This window comes from Diceros bicornis, chromosome 17, assembly GCF_020826845.1.
Source record: "Diceros bicornis minor isolate mBicDic1 chromosome 17, mDicBic1.mat.cur, whole genome shotgun sequence".
Lineage (NCBI taxonomy): Eukaryota > Metazoa > Chordata > Mammalia > Perissodactyla > Rhinocerotidae > Diceros > Diceros bicornis.
In genome coordinates, this window is record NC_080756.1 from 28,404,987 (window position 1) to 28,424,578 (window position 19,592).

The following is a 19,592-nucleotide window of genomic DNA, read 5'->3' on the forward strand; positions in this document are numbered from 1 at the left end:
ACAGTGTGCTGAAAGATGCCTCACCAGCAATGAAATATTTGGTCCAGAAATGACGAACGTAACCTCCACTTACAACTCTTTGGCCAAAACTAGTTACATGATCCAATCTAGCTACAGAAGAGCTAATAAATAATGGAATCATCAGAAGGTGGAGAACTGAAAATATCTGGCAAACAGTACTAATGATTACCATGTAAGCATTTAGTTTGTTGCCCCATTTTTCTTACTACAAATAATGCCACAATGAACATTCTAGTCTAAAAAACATTTGCATACATATGCAGGTATATCTATATCATAAATTGTAAGAGGGGAATTGCTGGTCAGAAAACATGTCCATTTTAATTTTGATAGATATTATTAAACTTCCCCCAACAAGGTTTTTCTTTTTCTTTTTTGCTGAGGAAGATTCATTCAGAGCTAACATCCACTGCCAATCTTCCTCTTTTTGTACATGAGCTGCATGGCCACTGACAGACAGTGGTGTAGGTCTGCACCCGGGAACCGAACACTTGGCCGTTGAAGCAGAGTGCGCCGAACTTAACCAGTAGGCCACCAGGGCTAGCCTAAGGTTTTTCTTTTCTAATTTACATTTCTTTAATAATGAGAATCTCTTCATATGTTTATATGCCAAATTCATTTTTACCTTTAAATCCCATCCACCTGGAATGTGTTTTGGCAGAATGTGGAAGGTAAATATGCAGCTCTCTTTGCTTTCCCCAAATGGCTGGAGAGTTAGATGTTCCAAGACAAGTTATTGAGCAATCCATTTTCTGCCAGGCGGTTGGGGAATATTATATACAAACTGAACATCTGCATTTGAATCTATTTCCTGAATCACCATTATGTAGCATTGATCTATCTCCTCCAGTGCCAATGTCACATCATTTTAATTACTAAAGTTTCATAATACATTTGATAATCTGTTGGTGTTAGGCCATACTAATTATCCTCTTTTTCAAAATTCTCCTGGTTATTCATGCATATTAATTAATTAATTTTCTCAAAATTTTACACTAGTTTATCTAGTTCCAGAAAATACTATTGTTATTTCATTAAAGGTTATACATATAGACAAATTTTCATTTCTAAAAACTTAGTCATTTTATCAAAAAAGAACGTATACATTTTCCTATGTTCAACTCTTGTACCTCTCACTTGAGTCTCACAGTTTTCTTTAGAGTAGTCCTATAAACTTTTTTTTACTTTACTCTTATGTAATTTCTTGTTGTTGTTACTGTTGTTGCTTTTGAAAATGGGCTCTTCCTTTCACTGCACATTAGTTACAACTGAAATAAATATCTTCAATATTTAACTAGGTACACGTTGCTTCAAGGTTTCTGTAAGCAAACAAGCTCTTTGTTTCCATTTAATCAGAAGATTGGTTTGACTTTATAAGTTCCCTGGCTGAAGACAACAGCAGTGTCACTGCATACGAACCAAGGATGCAGCCAAAATGGTGAAAGTCCCATTTTCTTTGTTCTCCAGAAACAATACTGGACAAATAGATCTCTCTGCAACCGAGGACTGCAAGTTTTCTTGTGTGGAAAAAGCTAAAAGGATTGAGCATAAATGGAATGACAGACAGATTTTAACTTCAGCCTGAATGTTATTGGAATTTTATATATATACAAACATTGATCCACTTTAATAAGTACTTTTCATAGTCTTTGCACTGTAAGTCTTAGTTGAATCAGAAATTATACCTTATTTGGAATTCTGCTCTCCAAGAATAGACTTATTTAATGGTAATTCATTTCATAAGTTTGCAGTATTTGGAGCTAAAATCTCTGATGCTTTGTAACATTTATTCAGAGTGAGACATGCAATCACAGAATTTTAGAGCCAAAGAAATACGTACATTCATCTTTTAGAGCATTTTTTTCTCAACCATAGTGAAAGATCAGGGGAATTACACATAAGAGATTTTTTTGTGTGTGTGAGGAAGATCAGCCCTGAGCTAACATCTGAGGCCAATCCTCCTCTTTTTGCTGAGGAAGACTGGCCCTGGGCTAACATTCGTGCCCATCTTCCTCTACTTTATATGGGATGCCGCCACAGCATGGCTTAAAAAGCAGTGCGTCAGTGCACGCCCAGGATCTGAACCGGCGAACCCCGGGCCGCTGAAGCGGAGCACACGCACTTAACTGCTGAGCCATCAGGCCAGCCCCCATGAGAGATTTTTTTTAATAATACATTGCCATTTCTGTTTCCCCATGACCTTAACTCTCTGCCCCCAAATGACAGTCACTGTTTAGTGAGTTGCTGTGTGTCATTACCCAGGTGTTGCCATGGAAAAAAGGAAGGAAGGGAGATTCTCAAACACTTCTCCTGGGATTATACAGCAAAAGAAAGTAAGACCTGGGAGCTGAGTGATTTTCTCAGCATCACAGTACTTACTGGCAGAACTGGGATTCTTGACTCCAAATCCTTCCACTATATTCAATAACTTTAGAAAAGATGATCTAACTAGAATCCGAGTTATCTATAAAGCTTTTCTGGTACCCCTTGCTTCCCACCAACACATACCATGAACCAAATTAACTGCTCCCTCCTCTATGTTCCTAGAATACTGTTCATAAAGCTAATATGGCTCATAAGTGCTAATGTAGAACAACTGCTTTTATGCATGGCTGTTACTCCCCTACCCAGATTATGAGACCCAGGCCAGAAGGGTAAAAAACCCATTCATTTTTGTCTTCCCAGTGCCTAACTTAGTTCCTTCCACATACTTATTTTCATCACATATTTCTGGAACTAAATTCAACCCATTGCTATACTCAAGAATCATATTAAGGTTTGAGTACAAATGACTCAAATATATCATAGACAACTACATTACAAAGTCCAGTTTAAATTGAATTTTCAAAGGAGATCTCTCTGTAGGCTATTCTCACTAATTCATGATATTTTTCAAAGTATACTAAATCACATAGACTCATTTCCATTAGTTACCTTGACAGCTCTCTTCCTTTCATGAAAACATTAACCCTAATCATTCTTTACATCTTTACTCATATCTTTTATAAAGAACCAATTCATCTTACATTAAACTTCCAAACCATCTTAATTCCATCAATACCTTTCGTATTGCACAATATCAATATAATTCCCTTCTTCTCCTTTTTCCATACTTAATATGATTACTGATTATATTAACAACAATATATTATCACGAATGTACACAGATATGTAAATACCTAAAAATAGGAAGAAACAACGCACACCAAACCATTCAGAGGTTATCTCTGAGGAGAGCAATGAAAACGAGCACAGGGAATGAAAGAAGACTTGAATGTCGTTCCTGGTGTGTCTTCATGGACTGAAGCTTTCAGCATGCTACCAGAAAAGAAAGATAAGCAGCCAGGAGGAGAGACAGAAGAAACCCTAGCCATAGCTCCTGACATCACTCATGAGGCTTAGCTGCACATCTAGTTCTCTGGCTCTTTTTCTGATTGAGCAGACTCGAGTGGATTTATGTCACTAGCAATCAAAAGAATGTGTTCAAGTCTGTAGTTGATAGTACATTTATCTTAACTGGAATGGCACATCTCTCCACCCTCTATATCCCTATCGTTGTGTTATGTCTCTAACCACAAAACTTCCTGCTATCATAGTAAACAGAAGATGGAAAACTTAAACTAAAAAAGCCCTCCTGTTTCTCCAAATTTCATATTCTAGTTAACAATATAAAGGCAGAAAACCTATATTGTACATACCCTGTTCAGAGCCGCAAGGACCAGTTTATGAATATCATTCTGGAAACATTGTTTTTTAACCATATTTATCTTCTGTTGATATTCAGTATCTTCCCTGGATTCTTCTGGCATGCCTAAATGCAAAAATAGATAAATAAATAAATGCTTTTCTCATAAAGATTTAAGCTGAACAGATTGTCACTTGTTAGGAACGATCATAATTAATCCAATAATACACACGTTGTGCTCTTTTCTAATACATGGTTCCTTATGAAAGAAATAACCCTTCGCTTTAAGGAATTTATAAAAATAGTTAATTATCAAATATAAAATAAATACAGTGTGTATGGACATTTGCTGAATCTAAAGCAGCAAGAAGTTACTACAGTGGAGGAATATTCTGTAACAATCTCTTTTTTGTATGAAAAAGCTGTGCTTATACAAAAAAACGAAGAGATTTTTATGCAACAACGGACAACTTGAGAAAAGCTCAAAGTTTTTTGGACTACACGTACAAAGCTCAGATATGAAACGTAGGCATAAAAGAGAAGCTGGAATAGTAATGAAAAGAAAAAAGATTTGTTTCAGCACCACGCCAGTAAAGAGCATGTGGTTTTATTGAAAGTCCTCTAAGGCTGTATAATAGTACTGAGTTATTTAAAGGAAGCATATCCCTTATTAAGCTACATTGTAGCTGAACTATCTCAAAACTTTGAAAAAACTGGAAGTTAAAAAAAGCTGGTCATATAGTAGAATATATAAGTAAAATTATTATGAGTGAATGATGTTTCCAAAACCTAAGACTATAAAAATAATTATTAATAAAAAATTACTTATAATCTTTCACTTTAATAATTTGTATTAACACAAACTATAAGTTTGCTGCACATAGCTTTTCACTTATTTAACAAAAATTTGAGTGTCAACTACATGCCAGGGATTTTGCTACATGCTGGGAATACCACAGTGAATAAGAGAGGCTGGATTCCCACCCTCCTGGATCTTTCAGCCCTTGTTTTAAAATTGATTCAAAAAAGTTCTGACATTCCCTACAGCTGTATGACCTTGGGCAAGTCTCTGAAACTCTCTGTGTCTCATTCTTAGTGACCAAGACCACATTAGTTTCTAAGGCTGCCAATTATATCACAAGCAGAGGTAACTACTAAAAGCAGTAAAAACTTCATGCCACTTATAATGGGTCTTATTAAATATCTTTCTTAAACATCTTTCTTAAGACCAAATGAACATTCTCATAAATTTGACCTCTGGTCTTTGTTATATCACTTGAGATTCTACTACCCAGAATGGATATAATTTCCTTTCCACATAATAGTCCTTTAAATTGTATCATCTGTAAACATTTTGAGGGCAGGATCCATAACCTAACCACCTCCAGATCTCCAAGGGTTCCAAGTACAATGCTTTAAATATAACAGTTGTTCAATATACATCTGTTGCACAGATGTGTATATAAAGAGCCTACTCTGGAGTCAGGCTGCATGGGTTGAAAATTTGGCTCCACGATAATATGCTGCGACCTTAAAATCTCCACATCTTATGCCTCAGTTTCATCATTTGTAAAATGGCAAAGAAAAAAAAAGTAATATCTGCCTTATGGGTTGCCGCAAGAATTTAAAAAGTTCATATACATAAAGCAATTCAAATAATGCCTGACACATTTTAATTCCTCCATATTGTTAGGTATTATTGTTATTAGCTATAAATGAGTGGATTTTAATACAGTTTTTCTATCCTCCTGAGTCATCTCTTCTCCAGATTAAATGCATTCAGTTCCTTTTATTGTTCTTATGGATGTGGTTTTATATTTATAATCACTTTCCTCTATGCACTTCCCATTTTGCCTATGTCCCTCCTTAATGAATTTTACATTATTTCCTCTAGCACTGACACTAAGTCAAGAAAGAACAAGTCAAATAATATTTTATTAAAATAACTGGGTCTTTACTACTTTATTAAAGCAATCAGCTCAATCACTTCAATAAGTTCTTGTTATAAAAAAGAGAAGGAAGCAACAGTACTAGATTGAAAGAAGCTTAAGACACATAACACCAGATGCAATAAGTGTTCCTTATTGAATTATACAAATTTGCTGTATTGCACATCTTTGTTACAATTTAGGAAATCTGAATATAGTCTAGTTAATAAATGAGTATATGTACATCTAGGTATCTTATAAGCATCTCAATTTAACATGTTCAAACCAGAATCATATTCAACCTCAAAACCACTGGTGTACTAATACCATAGTTACTCAGTGATATATAGAATGGTATGACATAGTACAGTGCGGTACAGTATGGTATGGTGTGGTATGGTAGCCTAGAGCAAAGTAGATGGGTAGGCCTTTACCTAATAGAGAAATGTATTTATATACTGATACGTTTATAAAATGTGTCTATTTATATGTATTTCCATGCACAAAATATAACCCTAAAATTATAAAATTATTTTCAAGTGCACTCATTTAGTACATCTAAACATCATTGTAAAAAACATCATTTAATTTATCATTTAAATACATCATTTAATACATCTAAATGTTTACTGACTATCAATGTTGCTTCAGGATCAATCTAAAAACAATGAAAGAAATATTATATTCAAAACTTGTTTTTGAACTAAAAGAGTATTATTTTATAACTAACAGATTTGGTTCTGAATGTCTGGTTATCTTTAAAATTCAAAACCACCCTTGAAAGAATAAGGCTGACATCTTTAAGGATAATCAAAAGGGTTTTGTTTTGTTTTTACAATCTAAAACTAAATTCAAAAAAACTCACAATAATATTTTCAAGAAAAATTATGTCTGTTAAACTATATCTCAAAAGTTGACTGATAGCTATGAATGGGACACCATGATTCAATTTAAAAACTATTGACTGAATAGAAGCTATTTTTGTTCATGGTATGAAGAAAGCCATCTCCTTGAAAAAATTTATACTCTTATACTAAGTATACTCTTACACTCAGAAACATATCTCTTACACTCAGAAACATAAAAGACCTATATGACTACAGATAATGGTAGCTTTAGGAAGATTTCATTTAAAAAGAACAAAAATAAAACTGGGTTTCAAAAGAATTGGGAATTTTACAGAACAACAAATAACATCCCTGATATTCAGTAGTCAGAAAGGCATGACAAATGTTTCTCCCAACCATCTCTCAGACCCATCCTCTCTGTTTCCATTGCTGGGCCCCCACCATGTCCCACCAGACTATCATGGCCTGCAACCCAATCCCCCTGTAGGAGCCTCTCCTCCTGCCATGCATCCTCTACACCACAGTTCTACTGTTATGAATTTCAGATTTGGTCATGACACTACAATTTTTAAACACCTTTAATAAATTTGAATTGACTTCCATTAAAAAAGCACAAATTGCTCAGCATTGCATTCAAGGCCCTTCACTTTCAGGCCTCTGCCTGTCCTTCCACATTCATCCCCATGCACTGCTCTCCTCTACTCCACCCTTCACTCAGCCCAGACCACGTGCACTTTCTCCTGCTTGAAACGTCCCTCCCTGCCTTTCTACCAGGTCAGCAATATATTTTATCACCCTTCAACCTCAAGACCACAATCGCTGACCTACTCCTTTGAATAAATTATTTGTGCATCCGTCAATATTCTCAGAACCTTTTATACATTTATCTATATTAGCTCCTCTCATTCTGTCTAGTAATTAATTATTTACATATCCATCTACCTCTAAACTCCTATAACAATACAGTCATGCTTTTTTCCATTCATCTTTCATACTTTTGTAGTCATCACAATGTTTAGAACATAAGAGGCACTTAATAAATATGTGTTGAATGAATGGAGGAACAGATGTCTTAAATGTGTTTTGGAGGACAAATGTGATCACAACAGATGTAAGTGGAGGTAAAGAGGAGGAAGACGGAAGCCACTGAAGTTAATCAGTAAAAGTCACAAGGCTATATTTGAGAAAGATTCATTCAACCACAGAGTAAAAGAAGAACTGGGAATAGCCAAGAGAGGAAGTGTGAAAACTACTTAGCTATTATTACAGTTCAGAAAAAAACAAAAACTTAGACTTGTTGATGGCAACAGAAATAGAAAAGAACTATCAGAGACGGACACTCTTCGGAAGTAAAGTTCCACACTTCACACTGTAGTGTGTAAATAAATTATTGATTTTTCTTATTAAATTTTCTTATAAATTAATCTAACCCTTCCACCTCATCATTTCCCTCTATTTTTATTTTTGGGTGAATGAAAAGATTTGTATTTGGTTGGCAGAAACTGCTCCTTTAATTTTTGCCTAGAAAGTTGATATTTCATGAAAAGTCAAAAACTCATTTAAATTGCTATATTTCCCCACAATCAATTATATAACTTACCTGGAACTATAAAATGTAAAATAGCTCGAAGTGCCTCCAGCTGTACTGATAACAATGTCTCATGACTTTTCATAACTGTCATTATTTTGGGGGCCACTGCTGCCATTGTATCCAGGGAAGTGTTACTGGAGATACAATATTGAAATGCTTATTAAAACTACAACCTGATTCCCTTGTACAAACACCAATTTGAAACAAGTTCAGGAAAACAGAACCAACATATTTCATCAGAAAAGGCTATATGAAAACGCATTTGAATTCAGTTATATGAGCATACACACTTTTAATTGTTGTTTAGTTAGACTTTGACCTCAAGAAGTTGAATTCACGGTAACTGAGAATTCTTTTACTATTTAGTTTCACAAAACTAAAACTTCCTTCTGATCTACACATGGGTAATGGGCAACAACCCTGTAAAGTAGCTGTTATCATCCCCATTTTTCCACATAAAGAACTTGGATTGACAGAGGTTAAATATCAAAGTCCCACCATGAGGAGGTGACAGAGCCGGGGCTGGAAGATAAACTCATTTGACCCCGAAGGCAAGGGCTCTTTACATACCAACCTGCCTCTTCCAGAGTAAGACCTGTGGACTTCCTATGTGGTATTCTTAATTAGTTTTATTTGCATTAAAGTCTTGGTTTCTCTAAGGTATTTTAGCTATTCTTTCTTTTACATATGAATAAATGCCACATGACTAGATTTCAATAGGTACTAAGAACTTTAATACAGGCAATCCTTGCTTTGCACAGTGGCATGTTAGCTGAAACTTGCTCATATCAGAACCATATCCTCGTTTTGCATGGTTCTATAGTCATTGAGATACAGTCCCGCTTTTCCATCTTAAAGTTCCAGTTTAAACTCATCCCCTCTTTGCAGCCTCCCCTCCTTTGGTCACCCCATCTAGGTTCACTCTGCTCTTACCACTGTCTTATATACATCTCTGCCATTGCATTCTCACACTGTATTGTAATTATTTGTTTACATGTTAGTCACCCCAACTAGAGAATGAGTTTTTTCGGGGCAGGCACATTGACATAGTTAACTTTGAATCCCCAGGCCTGGAACTTTATACATTTTACATATGAGGAAACAGCCAGAAATATTAATTGCCCAAAATCTACAGAACCTTAAACTGTAAGATTTTTGCCTCATTTATAAAGAGTCACATTTGCAAAACCATAAAAATCACCATTTAAGATAAACTTTTCATTTAAATATTCAAGAGCAACATTTAAATAAAAGAAATATGACTCAAAGATCTGATATACGTATAAACATAAGTAGATGAGCTGGACTGATGTTAAAAACAATGTAACCCCATTCCTTATAAGCCTATAGATGTGTTACATACAGTTTATCATGCTACATGCATTTCACTGATACTGATTTAATAACAGTATTAATAATAACAGCTATGATTTATTGAGTGTTTAAAATGTAGCATGTATTACCCTGATTCCTTCGTAAAAATGAATTTATTTAATCCTTACATTATAAACTTACAACTTATGAGGTTATTAGTATTATTCCTCTTTACCAATGAGGAACCTGAAGTTTAGAGATGAAAGAGTTGGCTCAAAGTGGCGAGAAAGCCAGGGCACAAAATCAGTTTTCACTGCAATATCTGTGCCATTTATTTTCTTTTACCCATGACAGTTCTCTATATAGCCTCTTTTTGTTTGAAATTTACTCAGACTATGCCAAAGTTACCGCACATTCTTTGGCCTAATAAAACACAAACAGGCACTGAGCGTACCCTGCCGAGGACACTTTCTGTACGGAATTCAGTTTTAGTCGTTTTTTTTTCAAGCCAGCAGTTCTTCCCCACCTCCACCCGCTACCCCCCGTAAGCCCACCCCATCATCGTCTCCGTTGTGCCACTAACCAGCCATGTAATCCTAACATCTCTGGACCTGGACTAGATGTGACTAAAAGCTTCCCCAGCCCAGGGAATGAGAGCAATAAGAGAAGATCAAGTTCATTCAAATGAAGGAATAATCATAAATATTAGTTGTAAAAAAGCAACAGTTAGATGCCATATCCTGATTTTATCTTTTATACCCTTCACACGTATACAATAATTTGAAAAACTGTTTAAGGTTATATGCTGTATAATTGCCATTTTTCAAAATGTAGTCAACACCAAGCATGAAGCACAAAAGGAAACCTTCAACATATTTCTAGAGTCTCTACCATCTATTTCAATATTCAGATAAAATAAGTCTATGATATCAGTGATGTGAGATTATATTGCACAATATTTCAATCTGCAAATGCCTTATGTTTTTCTTTTCATTCTTAGAAATATGCTTGAAATATTGATATTTGACTTGGTCCAATATTATATATTCTGCATAAGTTCATGCACCTATATTACCTTCCTTCAAATAGATGATTTAGCATTTTACAGCCACTTTCAGCCACTTCAGGAGAATGTATATGCTTCTGCATTAACTCCAATACATTCAGGTATATTCCTTTTGACAACAGGATTTTTCTGAAATTAACTACAAGATTTTTTTAATGTTACTTGTAGAAATGAAAGCACATCTTTGTAATTTTGCAATGACACGGAATATTAAGATAGTCCAAATTCATAGGAAAGTATCTATCAGTACATATGTAATTTACATTTCATTGACAATTTAAAGATCATTAATGCTTATTTCCTTAAAATGTATACCATTTCCCATTTTTTCCACATTTATTAACCATTTGCTGAGTTTTCATTTTAAAAATTTCATTCCCAGAGTAAGGATTCCAGCGTAATAGCCATACCCCGGTCCAGATGAAAGGAGTTTTTTTGTAGAAAAATGTTTTTAAATAATGCCCTCCAAAATAAGAATGAAAGTTAAATTTCATTCTAATATTTAAAACAACTTCACAAAATAACTGTACTTATATAGAGCTAAGACTCGCTAGGTATACTAGACACTAGTGATCTGGGAATAAGTTACAGGTGCATGGAGATACTGACCATCCTCTCAGATTTTAGGCGACAGGGACTATGGGGTGGGGACCAGCGGCTGGAACCAGGTTAGGTTGCCTTCAGCCTTGCGCTCCCTTCTCCATTTGCCCCTGTGTACTATACAAACATTATCATTTCTATGTATGCCGCCATGTGCAAAGGGATGGAAAACACTGATACAGAGCATAAATAATTACATATTTTCACAAAGTAATGCCAAAGCTTAAGAAACACATAGATACGCTTTACAACTGATTTTACATTATATGTGGAAAAGTATATCCCAGCAATAATGATCACAGAATAATTTTCCTCTTCATAATAAACTTTCTTCGCTAAATGCAAATCCAGCATCTTAAAGTTTCCATATAAATACCAATTGTCCTGAAGCCTCAACATAAATATCAATTCCAACATTATACACTATAATTTAACACTTTGAGAGTGGCAAAAAAGGAAACTTAGAAAGTTTTAACTTAAGTACTATTTTGAACAACGAGTATTCAATCTCAAATTTGGAAAGGAAGAAAAGATAGGACAAAACTCAGATATCAGTGGAAGTGACATACACATTCTAAATTACTGCCCAAATCTGAAAACCTCATACCTTTTAAAGACATTCAGAATACCACACATTAAAATATGACAAGAAGTTGGTTATTTTGCTTGGAACATCAGAAGTTTTAATAACCCCTCCTAAAGTGGCTAAATTCTAACCAAGGAGATACTTTGCAAGACGGAAGTTATTCTGGACCAGCAGTTTTCACACTTTAAGTGTGGCTCTGAATCACCTGGGGGGGGCTTGTTAAAACACAGAGGCTGGGTCCCAACTCCAGAGTTCATGATTCAGTAGGTCTGTATGGGGCAGTAAAAATTCACATTTTTAACAAGTTCCCAGGCAATGTTGCTGATCCAGAGACCACACTTTAAGACCACACATTAAGAACCCAATTTAAGACTTGAAAAATTGAGAATAGAAATTTCATCAAACACTAGACCTAGGAGAAGAAATTACCTCATGGAGTCACTTTAGAGTTTACAAAACATTTTACACATTTTATCTCATTTACCAGCTATCTACATAATACTCGTGATGTCATGCACTCCATTTCAGTGATAAATTATCTGCCTTAAAAGGCAATATGCATCTTCTTTCAGGTCTTTTCTTCAATAGTCACCTGCTTTCCTGGCTGCCTCGTCACAATTTCATCCCCTCTGACCCCTAACATACATCCTCCTTTTTTGCTTCATTTTTTTTTGTTGGCTACCTCACATATCACGTATTTTATTTAGTCTCCTTGTCTATTTTCCCCACTAGAGTTGAAGCTCCACGAGCCTGGGATTCCTATTTAACTGATGTATCCCAAGTGCCTAGGGCATCATCTAGTACATCGCAGGAGCTCAGTAAATGTTAACTGAATTCATTAATTAATTAAACGAGGAAAACGTCACACAGATGTTTGAGCCTTTGCTTTGGGACCACCATGGTAGAACCCAGTTCTTCTGGCTACCAATCCAGTCACTTTTCTAGAAAACCACATCCAGCCCTGCAGACTCAACGTTCCCAAGCGTCCTTCAATGAGAAGATGCCCACAGAGGTTTGGTGAACAAGCTGCTCAAGTTCTTAATACTCTCCTAAGGCAGAACTCCACGGACAATACAAAGGGATCTGAGGATGGTTTACCAGGCAGGTGGCCAAGAACTAAGAAGGAAGGAACTAGAAAGAGCAGAGAACTGATTCTGACAAAGAAATCAAGATGGACTCCAAATGTGACTAATCATCAGACACCATAAGAAGCAGCAGCCCAAATCTCACAAAATCATGGTTGTTTTGTTAGCATATCAAAGATGATTTCCAGGTGGTTAAGAATTACAGCACCAACACAATGTTGTTTGCACACGGTAAAGGTTGGTCTCCTCTCTTAGGCGCCCCACACAAAAGCAGCCAAGTTCGGTCCTCATTTGCAGGACTGAGATCCCTATCCAGGCCTCTGCACAGTAGAAGATGGGAGATTGAAGAAGAGCAACACCCTTTTACTCCTGTTCTGCATCAATACCCTCTGGGGCACCGTCTGTCTCTAAGGGCTCTTGCCAGCCCAAGCCTTTTATTAAAGTGTCAACAGAGAGGTGGAGTAAGAAAGGAGGAAAAGGAAGAAGTGATTTTCCTCTTGATTTGACTTCAATAATAGCATAAACATAAACATGCATGAGGTGGTTTCTTTATTCCTTTCACTCTACCCAGGTTCTCTACTAAAAGCTGGTGCTAACGCTGGTCTTTGTTTCAGGTTTTCAGTGTTTTTCTCTATTTTTCTCCCTCTAAAAATATCCTACAAGAGCTGCCAAGTCGCAATGCCATTATGATGAGTTTCCTCCCAAGATTTTCTGACAGTATTTCCTGTTCATGGGGGCAAGAATCTGAACAGCGTGAGCCTCAATTTTAAACTTCCAGAGTCCTTCAATTATAACAGCCATTTTTCTCTTTAATAATGCAAAGCTATAAGATTTACATATAAAGGACTATTTTCAAAAAAAAAAATTTATAATGGACAATTTTACCAGATTTTAAAATGGTGAATATCTCTCTACCCATTGCATTTCTAAAAAGTTTTCCAAAGAAAATAACAGGAACACAGTATAAAGGAAAACAAAAAAAGTAACCAGTTGATGTTTACTATGTGTACCAAAAAATCTCACTGGACACAAGTTAATCGTCCATTAACAAGAAATTGGTTTATAAAATAAAATATAGGCATATATCGGGAAAACACACAGCCATTAAAAATGATAATGTGATAATTTAAATTTATAAACACAAAAAATAAAAAAATGTAAAATTTGGTTATAAAAGAAAATAATATAATCCCATTTCTGCAAAAAATATAAAATATATTGCATATGTCATATATGAGTACATACATAGAAGTCCAGAAGAAAAACATCAAAATGTTTATTTTCTTCTTTATCCTTTTATCTATGTATCAATATATCTATATGTCAGATACATATATCTACATATTTAAATGTATTGCTTTCATACATTTTTATACATATACATTGTATATACATTTTTATATATTTTCAATGTATTGCTTTTATAATAAAAAACACCATAAAATATGTTCCCTTTTATTAAAAAATATGGCGTACCCCTTACCATTTTGTTCTAACAGAGTTGACAATGCATTTGCAGATGCCTGGAAGACTTCTTTTGATGAAGAATGCATCAGCATGGAGAGCATCACTTCTCTATGAGCTGGGAACCTTTCACAAATTCCACCACAATATTAATAGTAATCCTTTTAGAAATTAGCTCTAATATTCACTTATAATTATCTAATGTCTCTAACAACAAATAAGGGCATATAAACAATCTTTTATACCACCTCCACTTACAAGAGTGAATTATAGTTAACCAGTTTTATATTTAAAAGTTAGATTCAAATCCATTAAATACTAATAAGTTAGTATTTGTTTCTTCAAAGTGGATAAGCAGTAGAGGGGAAAAAGTCTCAGCAGACATATAAAGAACTGCTAAGAGTAAAAAGGTAAAGTGACAAAAAGAATAATGGAAGCAAGAAAGGAAAAATAAAAAATTATAAAGAAGCAGAGTGAGTTTTAAAAATGTAGAGCATAAATATATTCTTTTTTAATAATGTGTTATTTTAAAGATCTCCAGTGGATATTGAGGAATCAGTGTGTTATGGACTGAAATTTATAAACTGGAACATGAACCTACCTTCCCTTAACCTCTTAAAAAGGTTGCTCGAAGTGGGATTATTAGGATGCTGCTTTAGCATATAGTTCTCAAAAAAATTACTGTCTCTTTTCAAAATGGAGATATTTAATTAAATAGCACCTGTGTCATAAATTACCTTCTGATTGGCAGTGGATCACTATGCAAACAGGCTGCCAGGATTTGAGATGTAGAATATTACTATTTAAATTTCCAAGGTAAATCACTCAAATTTTAAAATCCAGAGGATACACAGCAAACAGTACAAATATAAGCAGTTGCCATAAAACACAAAGGCTCATGGAAACAAAACAAATCTGATATACACAAAACTCCTGTTTACAGTTTGTATCTTTGGGAGAGAGAGCTGATCTTATGATGCTTGAACAGCACTCCCATAGAAAGCCTCCTCAAGAACTGACAGCTTCAAACAGGCCTTTCAGGAGAAGACAGGTCAATGCTGTCACATCAAATGAGGAATCACCATAGGCGGCTTCTAACCATATCTAATTCTTGATATTGACCATCTACTGGCTAGTCACCACAATAGAAAAGGTCAGAGATGGCTCTGCAATTTCCATCACTTGAGATTAATTAAGATGGCATTTTTACATGATCAGCCAGAAAATTGAAATGCTCTTTCTCAAAGATTCCTAAATTACTGTGACTTTGATTCCAAATCTCCCAGTAATAACTCTCCAACATACCACCTTTTACTAACTATTGAAGGCAATAGGATCAAAATATTATATATCCACCACCGTTTTGCGGCAACACTTAAAACAAAAATGCCTATGTCAAAAATATTTCTAACAATAAAAGTTACAGTTATGGTATTTTATATAGGTTGATTAAAAATATAACAACTTTTCTATCATATAAAATCAAAACTACTGACTGGCCATCTTCATCTCCAATCTTCTTGTGTAAACTGTTTTGGTACATAAGGAGATTATTTAGTGCCCAGCAGGCAGCCTCCTAGATTAGGGGAGGAAAATAAGAAACGTGTCAAAACACAAATTACTGAGCAAACATAAGTTTGAAAAGCTATAGTATTTACGAAAGAGTCCAACCTGCACATGCTTGTTCTTTCTATGCCATGTCAAGGCTTTGTAACAGGCTTCCAGCCAGAACAATTTCTCTTCTTCCTCCTCCTCATCATTCTCCTGACTCTCATTCTTTTCCTCTAAGTCTTGATTTAAGAAAATGGTCTCAGCTTGAAAAAAACAAAAATATATGATTTACTTACAGTGTAAATGACCAACTCTAAGTCCCTATTTTGAAACTCTATCAACAGAGTGAGGTATTCTTTAGTAGTGGCCATGGTTAATTATAAAGACTTTTTTTGTATATTACACATCTTATAACACTGCCATCCCATCTAGATAAATGACCAAATGAGGAAGAGGGTACCAAACAAAACTAATAGACTAGAAGAGGATTAATTGAGAAGATTACCTGCCCAATAACTAAGCTAAATCAAGGATGTATTTGCTGATGTATGAACTGGGAAGGGTATACTTATCACAACTGTTAGTTCCCTTGAAAGTATCCTCTACTAGAAAATGAATTACATTAGGACAGAAAAGGCATTTAATGCTTCCTCTCTACATATGACTTTCTTGTTACAATGTTATCTTGTTATAATGTTAACATTCAAGATCAAATGCACCTGTAAGAATTTCCTTTTTAGTTAAGTTACTTACTGAGGAGCGCTAAACAGCTGAGTGCTGCGATTTGTAACACCGCATTCTCTGAATACTGCTGCACAGCTTTCACCACAAACTCATGTACCTCGTTCAGCACAAGGATATTAAAAAAATTACCTAAAAGTTAAGTGAGATATTAGCTGAATTCTCGTCCATGGAACTTAAATTACCTTTAATTATATAACAGTATTTAAATCAATAAATTTGAACAGTGATGAATATTTTTAATGACAATAAACAAAAACGTATATTTACTTTAATTAACCAAGGTATTAATTAAAATAGCTCCATATGATTGCATAAAGTTTTGAATATTTATTTCATGCAGTCACTCAATTATCAGTTCTAATAGACAATGGAAATGACTGGGAAAAAATAATAAGTCTGGATTATATTAACTTGTGTTCTTTGACTCCCTCTCATCATCATCAGATAGAAACAAGGAGGTGCCTGGTATACATGGCAGTACAATATGTACAAAACAGCTTAATTTTCCTGCCTTCTAAAAAATAAGAAAGAAAAAAAGCCCTCCCTTGTCATTAAATGCTATTGCTGAAACACCCTTCTTCCAGTTAAAGGAATACCACTCAGAAAACCCACTGGCACACTTATCATTACCTGATATTGTCTATGATGATTTTAGAAGGAAAATAAGAGAATATTTCACCACCTCTAACCTACTCCAGGAAGAATTCCCATGCCTTTTTACACTCCTTCTTCTGAGAATCAAAACAACACCCAAAAATCTAAATCCTTATGAGGAAAGAATTTGCAAATGACATTCCAGAAATATGTGCCTCCTTCCATTTAGCTTGTTTGTAACTCACTAACAGTCACCAGGTTTCCTTCTAGAAGTAAGCATGAAACTCCTATTTAGCTGTAAGTATAATTAAATGATCCCTGAGACACAAAGCCAAAATCAGAAAAGATCCTGTATCATGAAAAGCCTAAAGCCCACACTAAATATTAATCAATGGCTTCAAAATCAAAAGGCGGTTTAACTAAGTATAGCTCTTCTTTATCAACACCATATGTTCTTGCCTCTTCCACATTCACCCACAATGCTCTTCCACATACTCCACAGCACTTAGTGATCTCTAGTCTTGGAGAGTCATTTCAAAAAGATTCTTTTCTACTTTTATCAGCTTATCCAAAGAGGTTGTCCCATTCACCTTCTTTTCCATACTATTATTCCCATGTCACTCTCAACCGTTGCTTTACCATTGACTCTGGGCAACTACTAGTAAGACTGGCCTTCTCTTATATTCAATCAATTTATGTAAAAATACATAGGAAATTGTATAAGGACTTTAAATGCATTAAACTCATAATTAGATTACATAATTTGATAAAATGCTGTTTATTTATTGACTTTGGGTTTTTATTTTAATTATGAGGAAGATAAAAGTTTTATTCAGCTTCTTTTGAAACAATAACAGGGACAATAAATTCTCTAGTCATTAAATGAACAAATATTAATCTGTTAAGAGATAAATGAGAGGAAAAAAAGCATCCTTAGCTGATGATCAATTTGATGGTTTTTTATTTTCAAAAAAAGTTACAGAATAATATAAAACTTATAAATGATGGTTTGTATGGTTTATTTAATTTCAACAGTAGAATGCCACGCACCCTCAATGTACCATTATAGACCTGTGTGGCAACCAAGTGTCATTTCCCTAATCATAACAGTAAAACAACTTCCTCTTCTGGCTCATTTCAAGGGATTAAGGTGAACTCATAGATAACTCGTGCAAGTTGTAACTTGACCGTGATACGTTGTAGAACAGGAAATAGAGAGTTGTATATTAGTGTGCTGCTCTATTAGCTACATTTAACAAATCAACTTTTGAATTACATTAAAACATTCTCAGATATCAGTTAGTTTGTGCAACTGTGTCCTTCTTCATGAAAATATAATGAGTCACCATCTCACCTGATGAAAGAGATAAACTAGTAAATGGCCACTATATTTTAGAAGAAATCCTTTTCTTTGTTTAGAGATGCAGAAATCTGAGTTTTCAGCCTGATTTCACCCCTTACTGACCACATGATCTTAGATAAGACACACAGAGTTGCTGAAATAGGTCCTCATCTGTAAATGTGGAGATATTTACAATATTCCATCTCCCAGGATTGTTTAAAGGATCAAATATGTATATATATACACACATACACATATATATGAAACTACTTTTGAAACTGAAACAAATGTGCAAATATTAAGACATTATTATCATATCTCCACAGTTTTGGTCATGCAATAAGCATTAAATAAATGCTTACCAAGGAAAGAAATAAACTCAAGTCACACATGCAAATTAGAATTCAATTTATAAACATTCCATTTTAACCAAAACTACCTAGGCACTTTCTTAATGCTAAAATCAATTTCTGAATTATACAGGGGAAATAGTCATCATTCTAGAAGTGAAAATATAAGTTGCTACAATAAAATAATGAAAATTAGGTTTTTTTTTAAATGAACGATGATTTTTTTTTTTTTTTTTTTTTTACCAAAAAAGTGATAAAAAGCTAAAGGCCTATTACAATAATCTTGATTTGGCACAAAACATTTCTAATGATCCTTCTTGGGAAAAGCCATCAGAATCAACTTCCAACAGTTAATGATCCTACCTTATTATTTACTAACCATTCACTTTTTAACACATTATTCTTCTCACAAAAATATCAAGGAAATCTCCAAGCTATGTATGGCGGGGTAGGGGGAGGCTCATCAGGGAGTTGAAACAAGAACTGTGAGCTGAAAGCAAATGGATAAAGCAGAGTAGCCTGTGGGAAGCATGGATCACTGCGATCAACAGACTAGCCTTGGTAGTCTCTCCAAGGTAGGGTGGCTCAATCAGAGTCTCCCACATTAAGCTTGGACCTTAAAAAGATTCTAAAATGCTCCCAAGTCAGTCCTGTACGCTGGCTCCTGACAAACATCTCTAGAGGAGCATCTGTAATTTAGGTCCTCAGGATTCTCAGAGATTAAGCTTAACCAAAGGGAAACTCACAAGCATACAAGCATAGTCTGCATAGAGCAGACTCCCAAGAATTTCATATATTGCAATTATCGGATACAGAACACAAC

General features: G+C 34.8%; 1 protein-coding gene across 2 annotated transcripts in view; it reads right to left on the reverse strand.

Moving 5' to 3' along the window:
• LRRK2 (leucine rich repeat kinase 2) overlaps window positions 1-19,592 on the reverse strand; it is a 134,401-nt gene that overhangs the window by 95,530 nt on the left and 19,279 nt on the right. For both annotated transcript variants that reach the window (XM_058558503.1, XM_058558504.1), the window contains exons 8-14: window positions 16,493-16,612; window positions 15,860-16,002; window positions 15,685-15,764; window positions 14,208-14,314; window positions 10,463-10,592; window positions 8,083-8,207; window positions 3,720-3,832 (exon numbers count right to left, since the gene is read on the reverse strand). In XM_058558503.1, coding sequence (XP_058414486.1) covers window positions 3,720-3,832; window positions 8,083-8,207; window positions 10,463-10,592; window positions 14,208-14,314; window positions 15,685-15,764; window positions 15,860-16,002; window positions 16,493-16,612 — 818 coding nt within the window. The remainder of the gene's footprint in view (window positions 1-3,719; window positions 3,833-8,082; window positions 8,208-10,462; window positions 10,593-14,207; window positions 14,315-15,684; window positions 15,765-15,859; window positions 16,003-16,492; window positions 16,613-19,592) is intronic.